Raw genomic sequence first — 20303 nt, 5'->3', positions numbered from 1 at the left:
TCTCTCTCTCCTGGTCACTCACGCACACACTTACTGCCGAGCCGCAGGTAGAGCTACAACAACAACAGCTTAGCACCGTCTCAAGATAGAGATACTCTCTCTCTTTCTCCGGCTCTCTGGTGGACTGATTTCCAGCTGGCTGTTAACGTGGCCCATTCGTAGAAACCCAGGGTATTATCGACTGGTCAACTAGTTTGAGGCAAAAGGTAGGAAATATAGTAAAATACCCTCTTTCTTCTGAAATGAATATATTTACAAATCATTGCCTACTTTTGGTGAATATAAATAAACATTCGTTTATTAAACTTAAATTTAAACAAAATATCATAAATATACAGATATTTTAACCAGAGAATACAAAAATAAATATAGATATTATTCCGAATTAAAAAAAAAAATAACATTAATAACAAACCGTATTGGGAAAATTTCAGTAAAGATACTAAATTTCAAGATTATTACCATTCCAACTAAAATGCATGTTTAATTGTAAGATCTTCTATATCATTATGAAATACTAATAAATAAATAATAATCTAAAAAAACTAATAAATTTAACACAGAACCTATGGTGGTACACAGAAAATATATTGACAAAAGATCAGACTGATATGAGGTGGTCAATTTTATAGTTTTTAAGGATCAAGTGATTATTTTGATAAGAATAAAGATTATGTTTATCTAATGTAGTTGTTCAAAAATCCTAAATTTTGGTGCTTTAGATGATATGATAAGATATCATGTTGATATGTTGAAATCATAAATTTGACATAAATCTTATAGGCTCTTAATTGATATGAAATAAGGTAGAAATGACTCCATTTCATATCCGATTTTTCTTCTGTGTAATTATTTCATAATTTGTATGTGGTATTTCCAAGTCGTGTCATATGAATATATTTAAAGAGGTCTGCGGCATTTTCGCAATCCCAGAGAGCCATGGAGTGAGAATGAGCCCGATTGGGAGAGGAGAGTCTTGTGGCACACGAGCTTTGCCCGATCGCCAGTTTCAGTTTTCAGTCTTCTTTTGGCTCTCGCACCGTGCAGTTCGTGAGGAAAAGCGGAAAACCCCAGGAAACCCAGAGCGTTGCATGCCCCGCGATTCGGGGCTCGTGTCCGTATACCAGTGTACCTGTGTGCCCCGCGTGCTCGTGTGTGTGTGCCAGCTTGTGAGTTAACAAAAAATTAAGCAACCGAAAATGCACAACAAATTAAATGCAGTTTCTACTCAATGAATATATGCTGTGAATAAGTTTAATCAGCTCTTAAGCTCGCGTAGAAAAAAAACCAAAGAGAGCCAAGTCATAAAAAACCGAAGAAACAACAACAATTAGTGGCCAGAAGCACGAAACGGCATTAAAAGCGACAAAAACAAAAGGTGTCGTGTAAAAATGCGCCTGAAAAATTACAAAATTCAGCAAACATAAACAAAAAAGAAAACCGTGTACAAAGATCAACCTTCGAGACTTTAAGAATTCTTCCGCCCAAAAAAATAGTTCTTAAACAAAAAAAACTTGAATGTTGCGGCTGCTTTTGCCTTTTAGCGGGTGGCAAGAAGTTTCAGATTCTCCCTCTTCTGTATCTTCATCGTATTCTTCTGCGTCTTCTCTTATTTTTTTTTCGTGGCTGCCCCAACAAGTTTTCCCCCCAACAACAGCGATTTTTCCAACCAGTTTTTGGCGCTTGCCATTTTCCGCGCTTCAAAACTTCTGCCCCTTCTTCGGCTCCTTCTTTTTCTTCTTCTGCATGTGAGGAGTCGAAGAAAGAGTCGTCGGGAACGGGAAGAAAGAGTGCCAGAGCGAGACGGGGATAGAGGCAAGGTGGAGCTTAAGAGCAGCTGCAAATTTCGCATGGGTCAGTTTCAAAGACGAAACCATCCGATCTCGTTTCCATTTCTACACCTCTAACCAAATAAAACCTGGCTTAGAAAAGTCCCCATAACCTCCCATGTGGAATAGGTGTCGGGGCAGTACGTGTTTTGGATTATTTACGACGGGCGCCGCTCGTGAAAAACACACACATTTGTGGTAAGAAACATAATTCATTTGGCAAATGTATCTTAGAACTGGCATCTGAGCTGTGGTTCGTGAGACCACCGAGGAATTACATAAGCTAGTGCACCAAAAAAGATTCAGAGAATTTGAAACCGAAGGTGTTTTGTTCTAGACTCGATCAGGGAGTGTTAGAACTCGGAACAAAGAAGGTTAGAAAAACACTAATGCAATTGAAAAGCTGATAAGGCAGGTAGAGTCAACTAGAGGAAAATGAAAACTAATAGGTTAGTGATATAGAAAATGAACAACAGTGCTACTAAAAATATTAGAAAGAACAAAATGTTAATAACCTATGAATCAGGTTTCTGTATTCTATTTCTGAAAGCATTAAATTAAAAAAGCTGATGTTATTTAGCAGTTTAACTACCGTATAATCGATCTACTTTCAATGTAATTTAAATGCAAAGATTGGCCTGAATTGGCCTAAACAATAACTGAAGCAGAGGCCCCAAGACAGTGGAAAAATTTGCATAGCCAACAAAGCTAGAAGAAAACAAATTCTCGAGTGCTAAAGAATTCCGCTTCTGATTCTGCCAGCGATAACGGATAATAAAGAGCTGGAGAGGCAGAAAGAATAATTCAAATCGTATTTCCCCCGCCCAGGTGACAGTTCTGCACTGCAATCGTGGATCCAGGGAAAGTGGGCGTTAATGGGCGAATGGGCGAATGGGCGGGTCTCGAGGGGAAGGAACTCGGAGCAGGCGTAGGGTTTCCATGTCGTTTCCATGTGACGACTTATCAACTGTCCCGACGGCAGGAAAGAGGGGATGGGGGGATCGCTTAGCATCAACATCAAATACTACTCAAGAATTTCAAAGCAAACTTGTTTGCTCAACTTGCCAGCGATTTGTGGGAGGAATGGGGGGTTTGCTGCAGAGAAAGAAAATTTATAATATTAGAATTTGTAGTTACAAATATTTTGGAAAGTTCTATATAAGAAATTAATAGAAGAATCCCTAAATAATATTTAAATTTCGTTGTTAAATAGTTAAAGGTTTTCAAAATAGGATAGTATTTATTTTTAAAGATATTTCTTATAACTATAGGGCACTAGTTGTATAGCTCATACTATTTTTTCTCCGTGTAGCCAGTTACCTTAGGTAGGTGGTTGTGGTGGTAAAGGTGGAGGTGGAGCAAAACTGAGTTCAATACACTCGACGGCATTCAGTGACGAACATTTGGCTCTTGGGTGTTTTGAACTCATTTCGAAATGCGTAAAATTTGTTTTGTCTCTCGGTTATGTCTTTTATATGTGAGCTGCCGTTCGGGAGATTGATTAAATTATCGAGATGTGTTGTCGAGCGCCAATTGGATGGCCCGATGATGATCTATTTAATTAGGAAGGCAAACAGACATCCGTGGAATGCGCTGCGAGCTGCGACCTTGCCATATTTGACGACTGGCTTTTCTATCTGCTTTTCATTCCCAGCCTTTTCAAGTTGTCAACTTCATTGGCAACCCGTTTGTGTTTTTCTTTTTTCTGCTTTTTTTCCCTCTTACCTCTTTCCGTGGAGAGTTTTATCTTATCGGGCACTGTTACCGGCTTGACGGGCTAAGACTAATTATAATCTTATCTGTCACAACTAAGTAGTGCAAACATCAGTGGAACTGTAACCGAAACAGAAACAGAGACCGAATGAAACATCATCACTCGCCGAGAATTCGGCTTCAGATCTGAGTTCCCTCATTCGCAAAAGCTGTAAATTCCTCACATAATAAGCTACAATTTCGGGAAAACGACATGCAAAGTATTTTCCCAAATTGCGCAAAAAAGTGTGATCCCCCTTCCGTCTCGCGACAGTCCAGCTAAGCAAATAAACACACTGGCAAATGATATAGGGGAGAATACCTCCAGAAGAATTCAACAGGCCCCGAAAAATAGGTTCCCAAGAAATTGCCATTTCATCATTATTTGAGATGGGAGGGGAAATGCGAGACAGGAAAAGATTTACCAAAGGTAAAAGCAACAACAGTTGTTTAAGAAGCGATCAAACTTTCTAAGATTGCAGAACAGTTTTAAAGTGAATTTCCTAAGCCATCGAGGAGTTCTCGGTAATAAATATTTTTATAGAGATTATTTTCTTTAACTAATACTTAAGCTCATAAAGCGTATTTGTTCTCTAAACTATTTGGAAATGGCAAAGCTACTGCAATTAAATCCTTTATGATTAAATAAATTATTATTATTATGGCTAGAAATAGAGTTCTGCGTCAGGAATAGTTGAAATTTCCAAAGAAATTCTTTCTACCTTCTCTCAACCCTTTTCCATTCTTTCCGGGGGTTTCTGAGTTTTTACAATTTATATTTGCATTGCATAGAGTGCGAGGAATTCGCTAAGCAAATATTTGTGCCCCATACCACTTGTGTGTATCTGTATCTGTAGCTGCCTCCATATAGCAGATACTTTCCACCTTGGGCCAGCATCTCGCTTGTTGTGGAAATGATAAGCGAAACGAACGACCTTGTTTCCGAAGCCAACGACCTTCGCAATTTACCAAACCAATTACAACTTCCACGGGCAAACAAGAGATGTAGCATCCTGCTGCGAGATTGTGATCTGGGATCAGGGATGTGGTATTATATGGTGTTCTGGGCCCCGAGATCCGAGATCCGAAATCCGGGATCCGACGGAAGTAAGGTGAAAACAATTGACGGGATGGCAGGATCTGCTTAGGTAGTTGACAGGATCATAAACAAATGCCGCTGAGAATGAGTTTCAAATCTGCGCCTTCTTTCTCTTTTCGCGAGGGTTTGGTTTCTCGCTGTGAGTGTGGGTGTATTTTGTATTTTATTTGCAACTACCAAGAAGCGCGGCTTGGGAATATTTTTTCCCCGTTTTTTCCATCTATTTGTGTTATTTGCTGCAAGCCAAGCGCAGCGGCGAAGCAGTAAAGAAAGCGTTGAACTTGCTGCAGGTTGCAATTGCCGATGTTGCCGGGCCCTTTTTTGCGGAAATCCAGCGAACGAATTACATTTAATTGTAAATTTATGCGTCTGCTTCTGTCCCCCAAGCCCCATATCACCCCCAATCTTTTGCTTTGGTTTTGTGCAGTGTGAATGCCTCGCGATCTTCACCTTTCGGTGTGAATGTTTCTGCAGCAGGTACTCGCGGTTGTGTGAGAATTGACAAAATTATAATGATTTGGCAGAGAGTGCACAGGGAAAAATTCAATTAAAGCTAGAAAAAATTCACTATGGTTTTCATTTAATTTTGGATGAAATATGAAATATTATACCAATAAAAGAGTGCCTATTTTAAAAGGGAAGTTAAAGCGTTTTCAAAAAAGGTTTGGTTTAAAAATCTAAAAAAATATCCGTAACTTGGAATTACCTTTTTAAGTAATTTTATGCAAAGAAAATAATGTATTTTATTAATTTATAGCATGTATCCTGCATTCTCTTTAATTAAATTATTACTTTTTTTATGAGTCTCAACCTTTGTTCGCTGCTAATTAAATTTGACAAATTGAGAGGGTAATTTGATACATATTGGTTATTTTTCCCTTCAATTTCGCCCAGTGCTTCCCCTTTAAAGCCAACAACACCTCCGCCCAGGTACATAGGTACACATAATCATAACACATAACCGGGCACAGGTAACAATTTCCATTCATCTTTGTGCCGCTTTGTTACGCTTGTTAGTAGCTGACACTACAGCTCAGATTTACGACGACCTTTGGGCCTCTTTGCATGCGGCTATCAGGTATCCGGGCATCTCAATCTCGGAACACTCTGTTTTTTTTCGGTATACGACCACCTACACAGCGGGTAATATTTGGCAGATACTTTTAAGCTGATAGGCAAACACTTGGCTATATGGTTTACTGAAGTGGAAACAGGGGTCATAGTTCAAGCGGAGAATCCCGAAGGTTGCCAAAACAATATCTCTGTGATTTATTGTCCTTTCAAGAGATTCTCGTTGCGGAGATTAAGATATCAACGGCAGTCAATAGGAAGATGTGTTGAAACCGTATTTAATTTGATGTTTTCTTTGGATCTACCGAACATTATTGTTAATAGAGATCAATGCGTTTCGCTTTGGCGGGGTTTTAGCCATTTGTGACCTCGCCATCGATTGGCTGGCAATAAAAACCCGTTCTGGGGACTCGAACTGGGAGCTGCTAACTGGAATTGGAACTGGGAACTGGGGAGCTGGGAGCCGACTATTGGTTATGGGGTATTGGGACTGCATTCGTGTGCCGGGGTGTGTGTGCTCATTTCGCTGGCGCCACTCCGATTTTGCATGTTTTCCGCATTATTTTTTCGATTTTGTTGCTTTTGTCATTTTGCATATTGACTTGGAATTTTTGTGGGCCAGCAAAAGTGTCTAATTTCGTTGCAGAGTGAAAAAACCGAAACGAACCGAAAAGCCACTTCAACAGCAATCAGGCAAGAGAGTTTCGGAACTGGCCGAAATCGAAAATTCTACCCAAGGCCATAATTAACAAATTGGTGATTAGCCGGAAAGCTTTCTCAGTCGCAAGTCAAGAGACCCGGGGGCATGAAAGTGCATTTAGCAATGTCATTGCACTTTTGAAGCTGCAGAGCCAGCAGATTTATCTACCACGTACTTTGCCCCCATCCCGAAAACAGGCTTCCTCTTTGGGGGCTTCTTGCCTGGGCCTAGGTCTTCTGGTGCTGCACTGAGAGAAATCAGGAATGGGTTCTATGAAGATTTTAAAAAAATATATGAAGTGCTTGCATTTAACAATTGTATAAGTTTTTAGAAGAAAGAAAGTATCCACAAAAAACTTGTCTTTCAATTTTTTGCCGTAACTAGTTGGGAATTATAAGAACAAATGTATCTCAATGCAAAATATATGAAGTGCTTGCATATAGCAATTGTATAAGATTTTAAAAGAAAGAAAATATCCACAAATATTAGTCTTTAATTTTTTGCCGTAACTAGTTGGGAATTATATGAACAAATCTACCTCAATGGAAGGGGGTGCAAAAAAAACCTATAAATTCAATACCTTTGTTAATCAGCAGTGAATCTTTCACTATATAAAAAGGTAATGCTGCATTTGGTATACTAAAACCATGACAATTTTACTCCTTCCATCGAAAGGATTATCTTCCGTTCAGTGTAGCTCCGTCTTCGTTTTGTGTCTGGGTTTGTCAACAGCCTGGCAGAATCCAGTTTTCGCCTAGGAGCCGGAGCTGGAGCCCCAGTCGATGTCGAGTCGATGTCGATGGCGAAGGCGATGGCGATGGCGAAGCCTCTGCAGTTCCAATTCCAGTTCCAGTTCTTTGGGCCGAAAGCAGCGGCTCATAATTATGCATTAAACACTCGAAGTTTACGGGCCAGAAGTGGCAGCTGCAACTGCGGCTTTAATGGACATCAATTTGCATGGAAACCATACAGAAAACGATGACATTTGAAAGAGCCAACTGCGTGGGTCGTTTGCTATATGCTATTGCAATATGCTGTCCAACCGAAACGAAACGAAATGAAATGCAGTCGCCAAATCGCATTTGAAAATGCACAACAAAAACTTGTTTATTGGCTTAGACCCCTCAGTGTTCGTCTCGTCTCAGCGTCTCGTCTCCGTGGGTCAATGTTATGTAAACCTGGTTCACTTTTTTATATACATTTCTTCGTTTTTTTTTTTATTTTTACCACACACATAATACGCTCAACTTATTACACAAAAACCCAAATAACTCAACAAATATTTACGGACGCAGTCAACAGAAATCGATTCAATTTTCCTCCCTACCTCGCTCGTCTCGCTTCTTCCCGCTATCCCCGTCTCTTTCCGCCCCGCTATCCCCGTCTCTTTCGGTCGGCGCGTCTATGCGGATTCGTCTTACTGGTTTGGCTGCACTGCATTCCAAAGATGCGAGTTGCGGACCGGACCCGATAAGAGAAATAAAAGTGCAAAGCAGCCATATATCCCACCACATCCAACAAAACAGCGATCACAAAAAGTGTCGCCAGACCAAATTAAAATAATTTAACACATATAATTTCGTGTATTTTTCGCTTACATCATAACTCTTGTTAAAAGGTGGCCGAAAAATGAGATTGAAATGAAAATCGGGCAGGTCTAATCGCAAAATGGCATCAGCAGAAAAGAAGGGGAAGCCGAAACTCAAAGATAATTCCTGGACTTTTTGCACAAAAACAATCTCGGTAGTTTACATTTTTGAACTATTTTTTATGGGTTTGGAAATAGATAGCAAAAGTGATCAAATAAAAGGGGACTTTTAAGATAGAAAATAAATCCATTTAGATAAGAAAACAATACAATTTTTTAAATAATCTATAACTATTCTACAGACTGAAAAAAACGGTTGAACATAAAAATATTTTAAAGTAAATTCAGAAATAATCCCAAGCATAAACACCTAACTTATTAAACAATAAAACCTAAATCCCTCTCTGATACCATCAACCTCATAAACCTTGTCTGTCTGACCCTTCTCAGAGGTAGCCGAAAAAAAAGATGAGATTGAAATGAAAATCCGGCAGATCTTCTAATCACAACAAACCGATCGATTGTCGAAAAACAAGCGAAAGATAAACTAAATGAAAATGCGTAACCACAAGGAGAACGGAAATGGCTCCGAAATGGCCGAGCAGCAGAAGAACCTGGCCAAAATGGAGCCGCCGGAGAACAACAATAAGATTTCGGTGGTGTCCAAGCTCCTGCTGAAGGACAGCAATGGGGCAAGCAGTCGGAGCAGCAACAGCAACGTGAGCTTCAGTTCCGCATCGATTGCCGGTTCTGTACAGGTAAGTCTCTCTCGATCTTACATCTTTTTTTTCTTCTTATTTCTACCAACCGGTTTCGGTTTTAGTTTTCTTTTCCTCGGCCGTCTGCTTCTTGTTTTTATTATTCTTGTTAATAAATCCTCAAAAGCGCGCAGAATTCCAATCGCACACGGGGCTGACTCACAGTCCCAATAAACCCGGCTCGGCTCTCTTGGCCAGCAAACAAACGAAACAAAAGTGAAGGCTGGAGAAAAAGCCACAAAAACAAATGAAACGCAACGAATCGGAGCCAAAAAGCCCACGCACAGTGGGTCTCGAGTCTGGGAATTCGATTTTCGATATTCGGACCACTGCAGGTTCCTAATTGAATTATGGGCCTGACCTCCATTTGCATTGCCCAACCCCGGGGAAGTTTCATTTTCGATACTCCAAATATCTCGTGTATCCCTCGTGTATGTGTCACTCAGTCACCCAAAAAAAAGAGTCAGAGAACGGTACATTTACCACTTGGGGAGCTTTGTTTATTTTTGGGATCATCTGGGGGAATCCGTTGATCGATCGATCGAAGCACTCCCCATCCCATCGCCATCTTTCTCCTCCGCAGGATGCGAATGCGAGTTATTAATTGGACAACTGGCCATGAATGAAGCCGTAGGAATGTCGACTTGCGTGTGAAGTTGTTTTCTCGGTGCCAAATGAATGAATGAGTGCTGCTTGTTTTGGTGTTTTATTTGTTGCTTTTTCTGCTCATGAGATAAAATGTGGGGATTGATAAGGAAGCTGTAGAAATGTGGTTCTAAAAATAAAGAGGTTTATTCGCCTTCTAAAAACAGAAAGCTTATGTATATCAAACTCTAAATAATCCATTAAAAACTAATTAACGTTTGGAAAGAAAGTTATTTCTCGAATATCTTGTGGTGCCTCAAATAATAGAATAATTACTTTTAATGATTACTTTGTGGCTGCCAAATTCCCAGAATATTTTGGAATCTTCCACTTCCATTTCGACTTGCCCCCAATGATCCCATTCTCTCATTAGACACACAGAAACATACCATATGCGAACGATTCTGTTTGATTTGCCCCGTCACCCATTAACCTTAACTGAATTATTTGGAGCCAGGGACGCCCCTCTGCAGTGTGTGTATGTAATCCCGATCGAAGAACAGTGAATGCCACACGTTGGAAAATGGATTGGTTTGCGTCCAAAATGCAAAATAATTTACCAAATTAACGGTACCATTATCAACAGCGACGATCCGATCAATCAAAGTGAATCCGATCAATTATATCTTGCCTCCGAGCGTGGCACAAAGTCGAGTCGAGAAAACAGAGAGAAGAGAAATGTGGCAATAAGAGGAAAAGAGGTTATGAACAGAATAGAGCAGAATGCCAAGAACATAGCTCACGGATGATGGTACAGAGATAGAAATTTTGGGTTCTTATAACTAATAAAAATTGGTATCATATGCCAGAATTACTAAATATTAGAATGTTAAATTTTGAATAGATCATAAATATTTTACATATACTATATGTAGGTATCCTCCTTCATTTCTTTTTAAATTTTACAATCTTTTCCGGTTTTTCTCCGATTTTTCCCAGTGCACCTAGCTGATCGTGTTGATGATAGCTGGGCAGAGTTGGAGAAATGTGGCTGAGAATTGGAACAGCATTGACCTTATCACCGAAAGCTCCGACTTTTGATTAATCATCTCCATTCTTAATTGTGGCCCCATCTTCATATTCACCATACATATATGCCGATTGTTATCATCTCTGCGCCTTCCTCTTGGCTTTTTGCAAAATAGCATGGAGATATTGTATTTTCCATAGCCTTTGGGCCTGGCTTAGAAGTCGAAAGAGAATGGCGATCGATAGATGGATGGATGGATCGATTCGCGGATCGATGGCGGGCAGGTTATTGAACCGCTTTATTCTCGGGCATTTGTAACGTTTTATTTTTCATTTTCCCCATACATTTTGAGCTTCTCCACAAACGCTAATTACTGGCGCGGCGCACGCTTTAGTTCCAGTTATTAGACCCCAAGACTCCTAACTTCGAAGCCCCAGTACTCCAAACTCCATACTCCATTGATGGTGGTCGCAGTCGCAGTCGCCCCTTGCGATCCTCCAAACTTAGAACTAGTTTTCGGGGTCTGGCTGGGATATTTTTGCATCGATTAGGCCACATTCCACGCACCTATATCGCGCCGCTGGGCGTTGCAATCTCTTTTGGGCTATTTATAGCTGCAATCGAATTAATTGTGGCCACGCCCCAGCAGCGTTAGTGCCGGAATCTCTGACAAAACCAACTGTAATGGGTAATACATAGGTAAATGGGTAGATGTGGCAGAAGTAGAAGGCAATGGCTAGTGGGCAGTTTCCAATGGGCTTGACGAAGGTCGTCGCTGTCCATTCTTCAGCCTCTCTTCATTGCTTTAGATGAATGCGCAGATTTCTAAAGAAAAATATTTTGGTTATAGATGTAACGATTTTTTCTTTTTGGTCTTTTTTTTTTCTGTCGATTCAGCCCAAGCACTTGACGATGCACTGGAATCATCGCTTTTTTTAGGTATTTCTTTTTAAAGTTCAAGTGTTTGTTGGGGGTTTGTTGGCTGTATAGCCAAAGCGTGAGCTGATCAAGTTGAAGCCAGTGGGGCACCTTAATCGTCGCTTCATTTCCGCGCAGAGCTTTCCTTTTAGCTGCGGAAATGATCGCATATTTCGCCAAAAGAGATCTCCGCCAGCCGAACTAGCCCATCGAGTTGGGAGCTGGAAGTTGCGCAATTAGGGGCGGCTAAGCGGTCTGGTCCACGCCTCAATGGCTAACACTCTGGGCGGAATGAGGAGGTATTTAAAATTATAAATAGACTTGGACTTAAAGAGACTTGAAGTCTAAGAATTAAGATCTTTGAAGTTATAAATAGAATTTGGCTTGAAGAGACTAAGAATTAAAAGACGAGATTATAGCAACATTAGCAATTTATTTTTAGAAGTTATTTGGGGATCCCGAGAGGAATTCATTTAGAATAGGAAATTTAACGTAAAAACTTTGGATGGAGTTTTATTTGGTATCCATTGTTTCTTAGAAATTCTTTTTACCCCTTGATAAAATGGAACTTATGGCATTTCATATTTGTACAAATTAATTTCGATAAAATATAGGTGGTTTTTTGTGAAAAATTAGACTTAAAATCGTTACGCTTAGATTTTTCCATACTTACAAGTTGTATGTTTGATAAAATGATTTCTTAGATTTTCATTAAAATATAGTAGTACTGGTTTCATCCGTCGTAATCCCATTCTATTATAATGACTCCCCAAGAGTATCCCACCATCGTGTTCGCTGGCATTTCCACGGCTGTCTTCTATTTCATTTTCATTTCCATTGCCTGTCGAACGCTTCAAGCTCAGCTCAGCTCAGTTTAGTTGAGCTCGACTCTTAACGCTCATTAGTTCTCTAAGTCCGCCAGCCCCAACTCTCGACTTGTTTTCTCACACACCACACCACACGCCACATAGGAGGCTTCAGCTCTGCAATTAATTAATGCCAACAGTCCGGCAGCAACATCAACAGCAGCAACAGCAACATCAGCAGCAGCAGCAACACAAGCAACAAGCAACATGAACAAAAAGCAGCAACAATGCCTCCTGCCAGAGCTAAATTCTAGCCAGATTCCAGCTAAATTGTTTTGGCTCGTCTTTGAACTCGAACCGCCGGCGTTTTAAGCCTTAGCTTCTTCCCTTTTGCATTTTTTCAGCTGAAGAAAAATAAAAAAATTATAACAAATAATTGCGCTGCTCTGGCGACAGGTGCACACAACACTCCTTCATCTTCATGGCTTTGTGGCCCCGGAAAATGAAAATATGTAGTGGAAAATTTCACCTATGTCGGTATTGGAATCGGAATCGGAATCCATTGTTCCGGTCTTGGAAAATGCCCTGCTTATGCTTATATACCCATTGTATGCACTTCTGCTTCTGGCCAACGGGCATGAAGATTTCTTTATGAGCGAACACTGTCTTAATTAATTAACAGGCCAAGTGAAAATGCATTTTTGGCCAGGTGCCGTTTCTGCTCTCCTAGCCAACTTCGATTTCATTTTCCGTTGCGAAGTTACTCTTTTTTTTCGGCTAGTTCTTGAACCCACACGAGCAACAAATTTCACTTTTGTTTCTCCTCCAGCAAACGGCAGACAAAGCGACATTCGAGCCACGAAAATTTTGAGGTCAACAGCAAGAAAAACGGAAAAAACCGAGACGGAGACGAGAGACTCGTTCCCATTACCGGAGATTCATTCGTCTGGTGGCCGTTTTGGCCAAAAGTGGACGCGGCCGCGGCCGCAGCCATTGAAATTCTTGCCATCGAACTGAAGCGAAACTCTTCGTAATTTAATGCCAACTTAGAAGCTCAAGAGAGCGACAGCTGCCCTTTCGATCCAGTTGCAATTTGGCCAAAATAAACATGATTTGCCATTTCGATTTTCTGTGTTGTCATCATCATCGTCAGTCGCCAGCTGGAGGATCGTATCCTCAGCGCTGGAAAAACAGAAAGTGAAGTGACCGAGTGAAAGATTTTCGGCTTTCTAATTGGATCTGTGTGCTGGTGACTCTTTTTCTGGTTTTCTGCGATTTTCGCCTCTTGGCTTCTCGGCGGATGGTCAGTGGGGCCTGGCTAATTAAGGGTCTCGCAGCAGGGCTAATTATGGCAAATATTTTCCATATTTCCATTGGCACATGTGTGAAAGTGAGTCCAAGAAGCGAACCAAGAAGCGCAAAATGGGAACTCATGACTTGATCCACACACAGTTTTTGGTTGCGCTCCGCTGATCGAACTAAACTGAACCAAGCCGAACTGGATATATGCATATATAGTGTATATATATAAATTGTGATATGTGTACGTGTTCTTCTGACCTTCTGGAGCTGGCATTCTCTTCTCCCGCATCTCAAGAACCAGTTGGGGTTGCTGCACTGAGAATAATAGTAAAGTCCTACGAAAGATGGTTGATTTGTGCATAGAATCAGAGAAGATTGAACTTAAATAAAATCGTACATACTTAGTATAATTTAGATATCCTAGAGGGATCAAAATTGGGCCATGTTCAATAAAACATTTGGGTTATAAAGTATAAATTTAATAAATACTTTTAATTTCTTAAATCAGGAATTAAATATGTTATTATATTAATTTTAGGAAGATCACTTGGAATAACACCATAATACTTGTTAAAGATATTTTAGATTCTATGTATCAGATACTCAGAAATTCAGGATAATAGAAATTGAAATCATAGATATTTTCCCAAAATAAACCAGTTTGTTTTTCTTCAGATTCTTATAACTTCAAAAATGTCTTCACAAATATTCATTATAATATCTGGGACATGCAAAAGAAAATTATCATTTTTATTTTGATCTATTTATAACTGATCTCTAAAATTTCCCTATAAAGCCTAGTACTCACTTCAATAAAAAAGGCAACAAAACGAAAATTTCTATACAAAAATGACTGGCGAAATATTTCGCGATCAAAATTTCGTTGGAGATTTTCATTTCGTTGGCTTTTTGATTGAAGTGAGTACTAGGCTTAAATACCGAATTTTCTCTGTGTACCTGAGCAATTTATTTGTTCTTGTCGCAGGCTCCTTTTTGGCCTGGCCCGTTGAGGTTGAGTTGCGTTCCTCGACTGGCCATGTTCGTTCTTATTTGCTGCACGCCTGAAACTTATCACTGGCCATAAATCTAGCCGCATGCCAAGCGGGGCCAAGTCGGCATACCAGACCGGTGGATACGATACGATACGATACTGTATGAAACCAAGTGGATGCCAGTGGACCAGACCTGGTCAGCTACGATACCAGTGGATCAGATCGGACCAGTTGCCATGCCATGTCCATTACCAGTTCTCAGCCAGTCGGCCAGTTTCGCCAAAGTTATTAACGCCACAAGCGGCCATTGAGGTCAAGGATGCCTCGGATCCTGATCCCCAGTAAATCCATTTCATTTCATTTCACTGAAACTGCATTGCATAAACATAAACACACTCATTCGCCACTAATGAGTCTCACCCACCGCGAGCTGCCAAAAATTATTACTAATGAACCGCAGATTCACTTTCATCGGTGGCCCACTTAAAGGGATTCACCGCCAATTCGCCAGTTGGCCGGGTTGTCCAGTTGCCTGGTTCTCCAATCACTTGACAGCTGGCGAAAGGAGTCGAAATCGAAGTGCCATCGACGTCATCGCCGCAGCCTCCTCGGCCTTTCCCCGCGTTTTTCCCCAACTTTCCCCGAAAGTGTGGGGATCGCCTGGACCTCCACAGAGCTGGCTGCCACTTTGATTTTATAAAGCCAAGAGCTACGCAATCTGCGGCGCTGGAAACGAGCCAAATAAGTATTCAGGCTGCCGGCCATTGAACAGTGGTTCAAAAAGAGTCGTTTTGGGAACAAAAATGGGCAAGCCAAGTAGACTGTCTTCTTGTTTTTCTGTAACACAAAGTTCTTTACTGAAAGAGAAAAGCTTTCTTAATCAGGATATTTCCATTTTCTTTAAAACCATGGACCAAAGATTATAAATATAATTTAGAAATTAAAAATAATTCAAAAATCGATTTGCGGTTAAATCGATATGCGCATAGTAAATTTCTGGCATATCGTTTTTACCATGCAATACCGATTTCTCTCTCTTTTGGAGATTCTCTGACTTCTCAGAGGATAAGAAAAATGTGATTACTTAAATTACGCGATTGGGAGCGAAAAGTACAAACTCTCTTAATTCGAAACAGAGCGAGATAGCGCTTAAAGTTACATAAGTAGGTGGGTGAAAAAATAATTCGAAATTACAACTGGCCTGTTCTTTACATTTCGAGCATATCAAATCAAAATTGATACCACATAACGTAAAAACGATCATTGTTTCATATCAAGTTTTTTTTGGGTGTAGAAAACGGAAGTTACAAAAGAAAATAGTACACAGAGAGAATTTTTCATGAACGGTGCACTTAAATTGAGAATTTTCTACTCAAAATAAAACCAAGTACTCACTTTAAGTACAAAGTACTTACTTTCAGTACCAATTTTTTAAATAAAATACCTTGGAATTGAGTCTTTTTAGAAATTTTTTTCTCAAAAAACGGGGACAAATAAGAGAGAAACAACATGGTGAAAGAAATAGGCTTCTTTTTTCAAAATTTGTCCACAAAATCAGTATTTCCTCAAATTGAGAATACAAATACTTAATTTGAGAACGTCAGTCTTCTTGCTTAATTTTCTCTGTGTAGTTAAAAAAATATTATTAATCAGCAATCCTTTAAAAATATTGGTTCGCTGTTATTCAAACCAATGTGCGATCACTTTTGGCCCGGCTCGCACTGCCGTTTTGTGACTGTGTCCAATTTGGGCGCAGATTGACAGCGATATGCGTTTAATTTGACGATAAATGGCCAATATAGCACGCAAGCCAGGTTGGTTGGCAAAAGGGGGGTCTTTGGGCTGTGGATGGAGGGCAGTAGGAAGGACCCAGGTTTTTCGGGCTCTTTGCAATTCAATTCTAATGCTCGAGGCCCGCGGGCTTCTGCGAGTCGTTCGTGCTCTCGCCAATTGCCAAATTCAAATCCAAATCGCAGCACGATCCAAGCTGAAGTTGAAGTTGAAACTGAAGCCGAAGCCGAGAGGTTGAAGCTGAAGCTGAATCCAAATCTGAAGTTAAAGCTAAAGCTGAATTTGAATCCGAAACTAAGTCTGAAGCTTGGCCACGTTGGCAACAACTGACACGTTTGCTCGCATTTTGATTGCAATTTCTTTTCTTTGGCCAACTCTCCGCTGGAAAGAGTCAAATTCGTGTTGGCCATTAAAAGCCAGCGACAATGGAAAACGCAAATCAAAATAGCTTTGAAGCGGAGAAGAAAAAATTTACAAATTTTCCTCACGAAATCATTGTGGCCAAAATAAATGCCAGGCTGATCGGAGACACGAAAATCTCCAAGTTGACTGCATTCTCGGCTGCGGATTCCGCATCTTTTGCGAGACATGTGGGCGGCTGTCAATCTGTCTTTGTCCCCGTCTCTTTCTTTGTCTCTACTGCCATCTCTTTCTTTGTCTCTGTCTCTTATCACGCGACTGAGAATGTCTGACAGTCTGACTAACTGACTTACTGACCTTCTGGCGAGGCATGAGTCAAGCATTTCGGTGATAGCCGGCGATACTTCCAAACAAAGTCTACTGGATGCAAGCCAAAGTCGTCTGACTAATGCCATACAGTAGAACTTCTATGTATTGAACTTTCCCTTTTACATTATCAGTATTTTAGGTTAAATTTCTTTGTAATTGGTTCTTAAAATTGATTGTAATGTCAAAATGTACGTTAAAGAATTTTATTTATACTATGAAATGAATTATAATAGTCGAAAAAAATTATACAGAAATATCACTTTAAAAATATTATTATTTCATATTCAAGATACTTTCAAAAAATTTAAAACCAATAATTAATTTTGAGGCCCAGTGAAAATTCCCAAAAACTCATAGAGTTAATGACATACGTAGTATGGAATTTCTTTTGCCCTTAAGTTTTCCCTGTATCACAATAATATTTCAGCGGGGAATAGGAAAAAAAACAATTAAACTAAACGGAAACCGAGTTGTACAAACAAAGAAATGCTTTCTTAAATAATGTGACCATTATCCCGCTAGGTTAGCCACAGGTTTCGCTGCCGGGTTTCCTCTTTCTTTATTGATATAATTTTAATGGATTTACAAATATTACGCATACGCCCAGCTGGCCCGCAGTCACCTTTCCCCAGCAGTTTCCCAGGCAATTTGTTTCGCTTTTCCTGCAGGCGGTTTAAGTCGGGCACTTAGCACAATTCATCAAGTGATTTATTTAACACGCGCCTTCCATTCGGACGGAAGTTTGATTTCGCCCGTGGCACGGGATCATTAAGAATCCCATTCCAGCGGATCCAACGGATCCAGCTGTGACCCACTGCACCAGTTTGGGCTCCATCTTAGTGGATGGCTTGAGCTTCATCTCCATCCCGGACTTTTGGCCCTGGCCATTGATTTATGGTGCTGCCGGAGCTGCTCATCCAGAGCAATTTCACATGGGCACACAGCTGTGGCCGATAATTATGGGTTTTGGGCTGAGAGAGGTTTCTCTAGGAATAAAATGGGCCAAAAAAAAAAAGACAGAAAATAGCGAAGGTAAAGTAAAGGGCCCCGTGGGACAGTTGCTGATTTAAATTCGTGTTAGAGAGACAAAATAATTACGGCAATTGGGCAGAAAAAACCCCAAATCCAAACGAACTGAAATGAAACTGCACGACGATCGACTGAATGACTGACTGGGTGAGTGACTGAGTGAATGAATGACTCTTGGTCTTGGGAACATTCGGAGAGTGGAACCATTGGAACCATTGGAACCATTAAAATTCTTGGCGATGCGCCCTAGGCCAAAAACCAAAAAAAAAAACAAACCAGAGAGGCAAACCCTAAGTAGTTGACCCAGAAAACAATTCTGTTGCATATCGGCAACTGTCAGTCATGTGATTCGTTATTATTGTTATTATATGTATTTGCCATTAAGCATTTATGATTTTCTGATTTATTTCAGCTGCTTTTGTGGCGCCAAAGTCAAAAAGACAATCAGCAGCCGCTGCCCACGTAGCTACCAAACAAAAGTAGATATATATATGTATATACAATATCGTTAAAAAAAAATACAACAACCTCTACAATCCCCAATCTCAATGCAATCGAGACTTCAAGCCAAGTCAGTCAAGTGGCTTAAGGCTTGGTCTTGTAACGTTTCGTTTTCGTTATTTTTAACGTTAGTTTTATTTCGCGTCGACTTATATATTTTTTTACCCCATTCGCCAGCTATTTCTCCATGTGTTTCGGTTTCGGCTTTATGCTCGAGTATTTACAATTCGATTTGCTTTTGCGAGACTCGCAGGCGCAAACATCCAAAAATTAAGTATACGACAGGAGGGCTGGCAAGCAAATTGACTTGAAGAGTTGATGAGAGGTGGCAAATTTCGGTGGGTAAATATATATGACCGAGTGGGAGTATCATAAACAGTGATCACAGTGGGTAATAAATGCTTAACAAGGAAGCGCGGTGACTGTGACTGGATCTATTAAAAATACTAGTGAATTTTAGAGTGTAAACTATCATAAAAAGTAAAAGTATGGCCTGTACTTTTTCTTTACGACAACAATATCCTTGACTTAAATTTGCTATCTATGCAATTAATCAATACAGAGATTAAACCATGATTACAATACCAATCTGTTATTAGCGAGGCATATGAATCAATAAATCAATAAAATCGCCGCTGATAAGAACAAGTGAAATGAAAAGCATACAATTCTAATTAGGTGAAAAAGTGTGACTAATTCTGTGCTTATGAATAAATAAGCAATGATTTTCTTAGAGATTACGTGCCACTACTTCCTGTTTATTTCGTATATCAATATTTAATCTCTTCGGGGTTCAACGACTTTAATCACAGTTTGCCAGAAATATGAAATACCCATGAATTTACCAAAGTAAAGCTCTGTTTACCCTAAGACCCAAAACCCAACAATGATCATGTTATCGATCTGTTATTTCTTCGTTACCAAATTTTCGCCCAATCCAGTGAACTTGATCACCGCCGAATCGCAGCATGAATTATGAAGCTCGAAGGCTTGGAGCCCTGCTCATGTGGCCGATTCGCTTGTGCCTTGTGCACACCATTACTTAATCCGGCTTATTATGGCATCCGTCTGGGCCAAAACCCCCTCCCCCTGCGACTCCTCCATACCTCCCACCATCGTACATAATATATATGCTTTGGCAACATCGCAAGTTTCGGGTATTGCCGCTGCACTTCAAATATGTTTGTCTGTTTGCTTGTCGACAATTGCATTGCCTGCACTGCAATAATTTTCACTTAATTATCTAATGAGCGATCCAAAGACCCCAGAAAGTCTATTGTTGATTTTTTCCTTCGCTTTTTTTGGGTTTTGCTTAAGCTCTGACCGTAATTATGGCTGCGGATCATTTGCAAATGTGAGCTATCCGGTCAGCAGCGGTCACATAACTAATGATTAAACCATTTAAATGTTTCGGACTTATGCAACCGCGATTTCTCTTGTTTAAAACTCTTGCAGGATGATATGCCGCACCACAATAGTAGTCAGCACCATGCATCATCGATGGATCAGTGCGGATTAACTCAGGCCGGCTTGGAGGAGTACAACAATAGATCCTCCTCGTACTACGACCAGACGGCCTTCCACCACCAGAAGCAGAACTCCTATGCCCAATCCGAGGGCTACCACAGCTATGTGTCAAGTTCGGATTCCACATCGGCCACGCCATTTCTGGATAAGTAAGTTGTCGCGGAAAAGCGGGGGGAAAATACTTTAAGTGCAGTGAGAAAAAATATTAGATATAAGTATAAAGAAAATGATATTTTAATGGGGCAATAAATAGGTTTCTTACATTTGAAAAGTTAACTACTGCTACTAAATATTTA

The 20303-nt window shown here is 40.2% G+C and overlaps 1 protein-coding gene across 2 annotated transcripts in view; it reads left to right on the top strand.

The window, feature by feature from the left end:
* Window positions 1-1037: 1037 nt before the first annotated feature.
* The window catches only part of Shrm (shroom), a 49197-nt gene continuing 29931 nt past the window's right edge, over window positions 1038-20303 (top strand). Inside the window, exons 1-3 of one of the 2 annotated variants that reach the window (XM_017142496.3) lie at window positions 1038-1169; window positions 8490-8797; window positions 19936-20156. In XM_017142496.3, the coding sequence (XP_016997985.2) occupies window positions 8591-8797; window positions 19936-20156 (428 nt within the window). In that variant the 5' untranslated portion in view covers window positions 1038-1169; window positions 8490-8590. Of the gene's footprint in view, window positions 1170-8428; window positions 8798-19935; window positions 20157-20303 lie in introns of those variants that run through there. The other variant, XM_044393351.2, reaches the window with a different exon arrangement.

The sequence above is a fragment of the Drosophila takahashii genome, chromosome 2R, assembly GCF_030179915.1.
Source record: "Drosophila takahashii strain IR98-3 E-12201 chromosome 2R, DtakHiC1v2, whole genome shotgun sequence".
Classification (NCBI taxonomy): Eukaryota; Metazoa; Arthropoda; class Insecta; order Diptera; family Drosophilidae; genus Drosophila; species Drosophila takahashii.
This window is presented reverse-complemented; position numbering and strand designations above follow the sequence as displayed.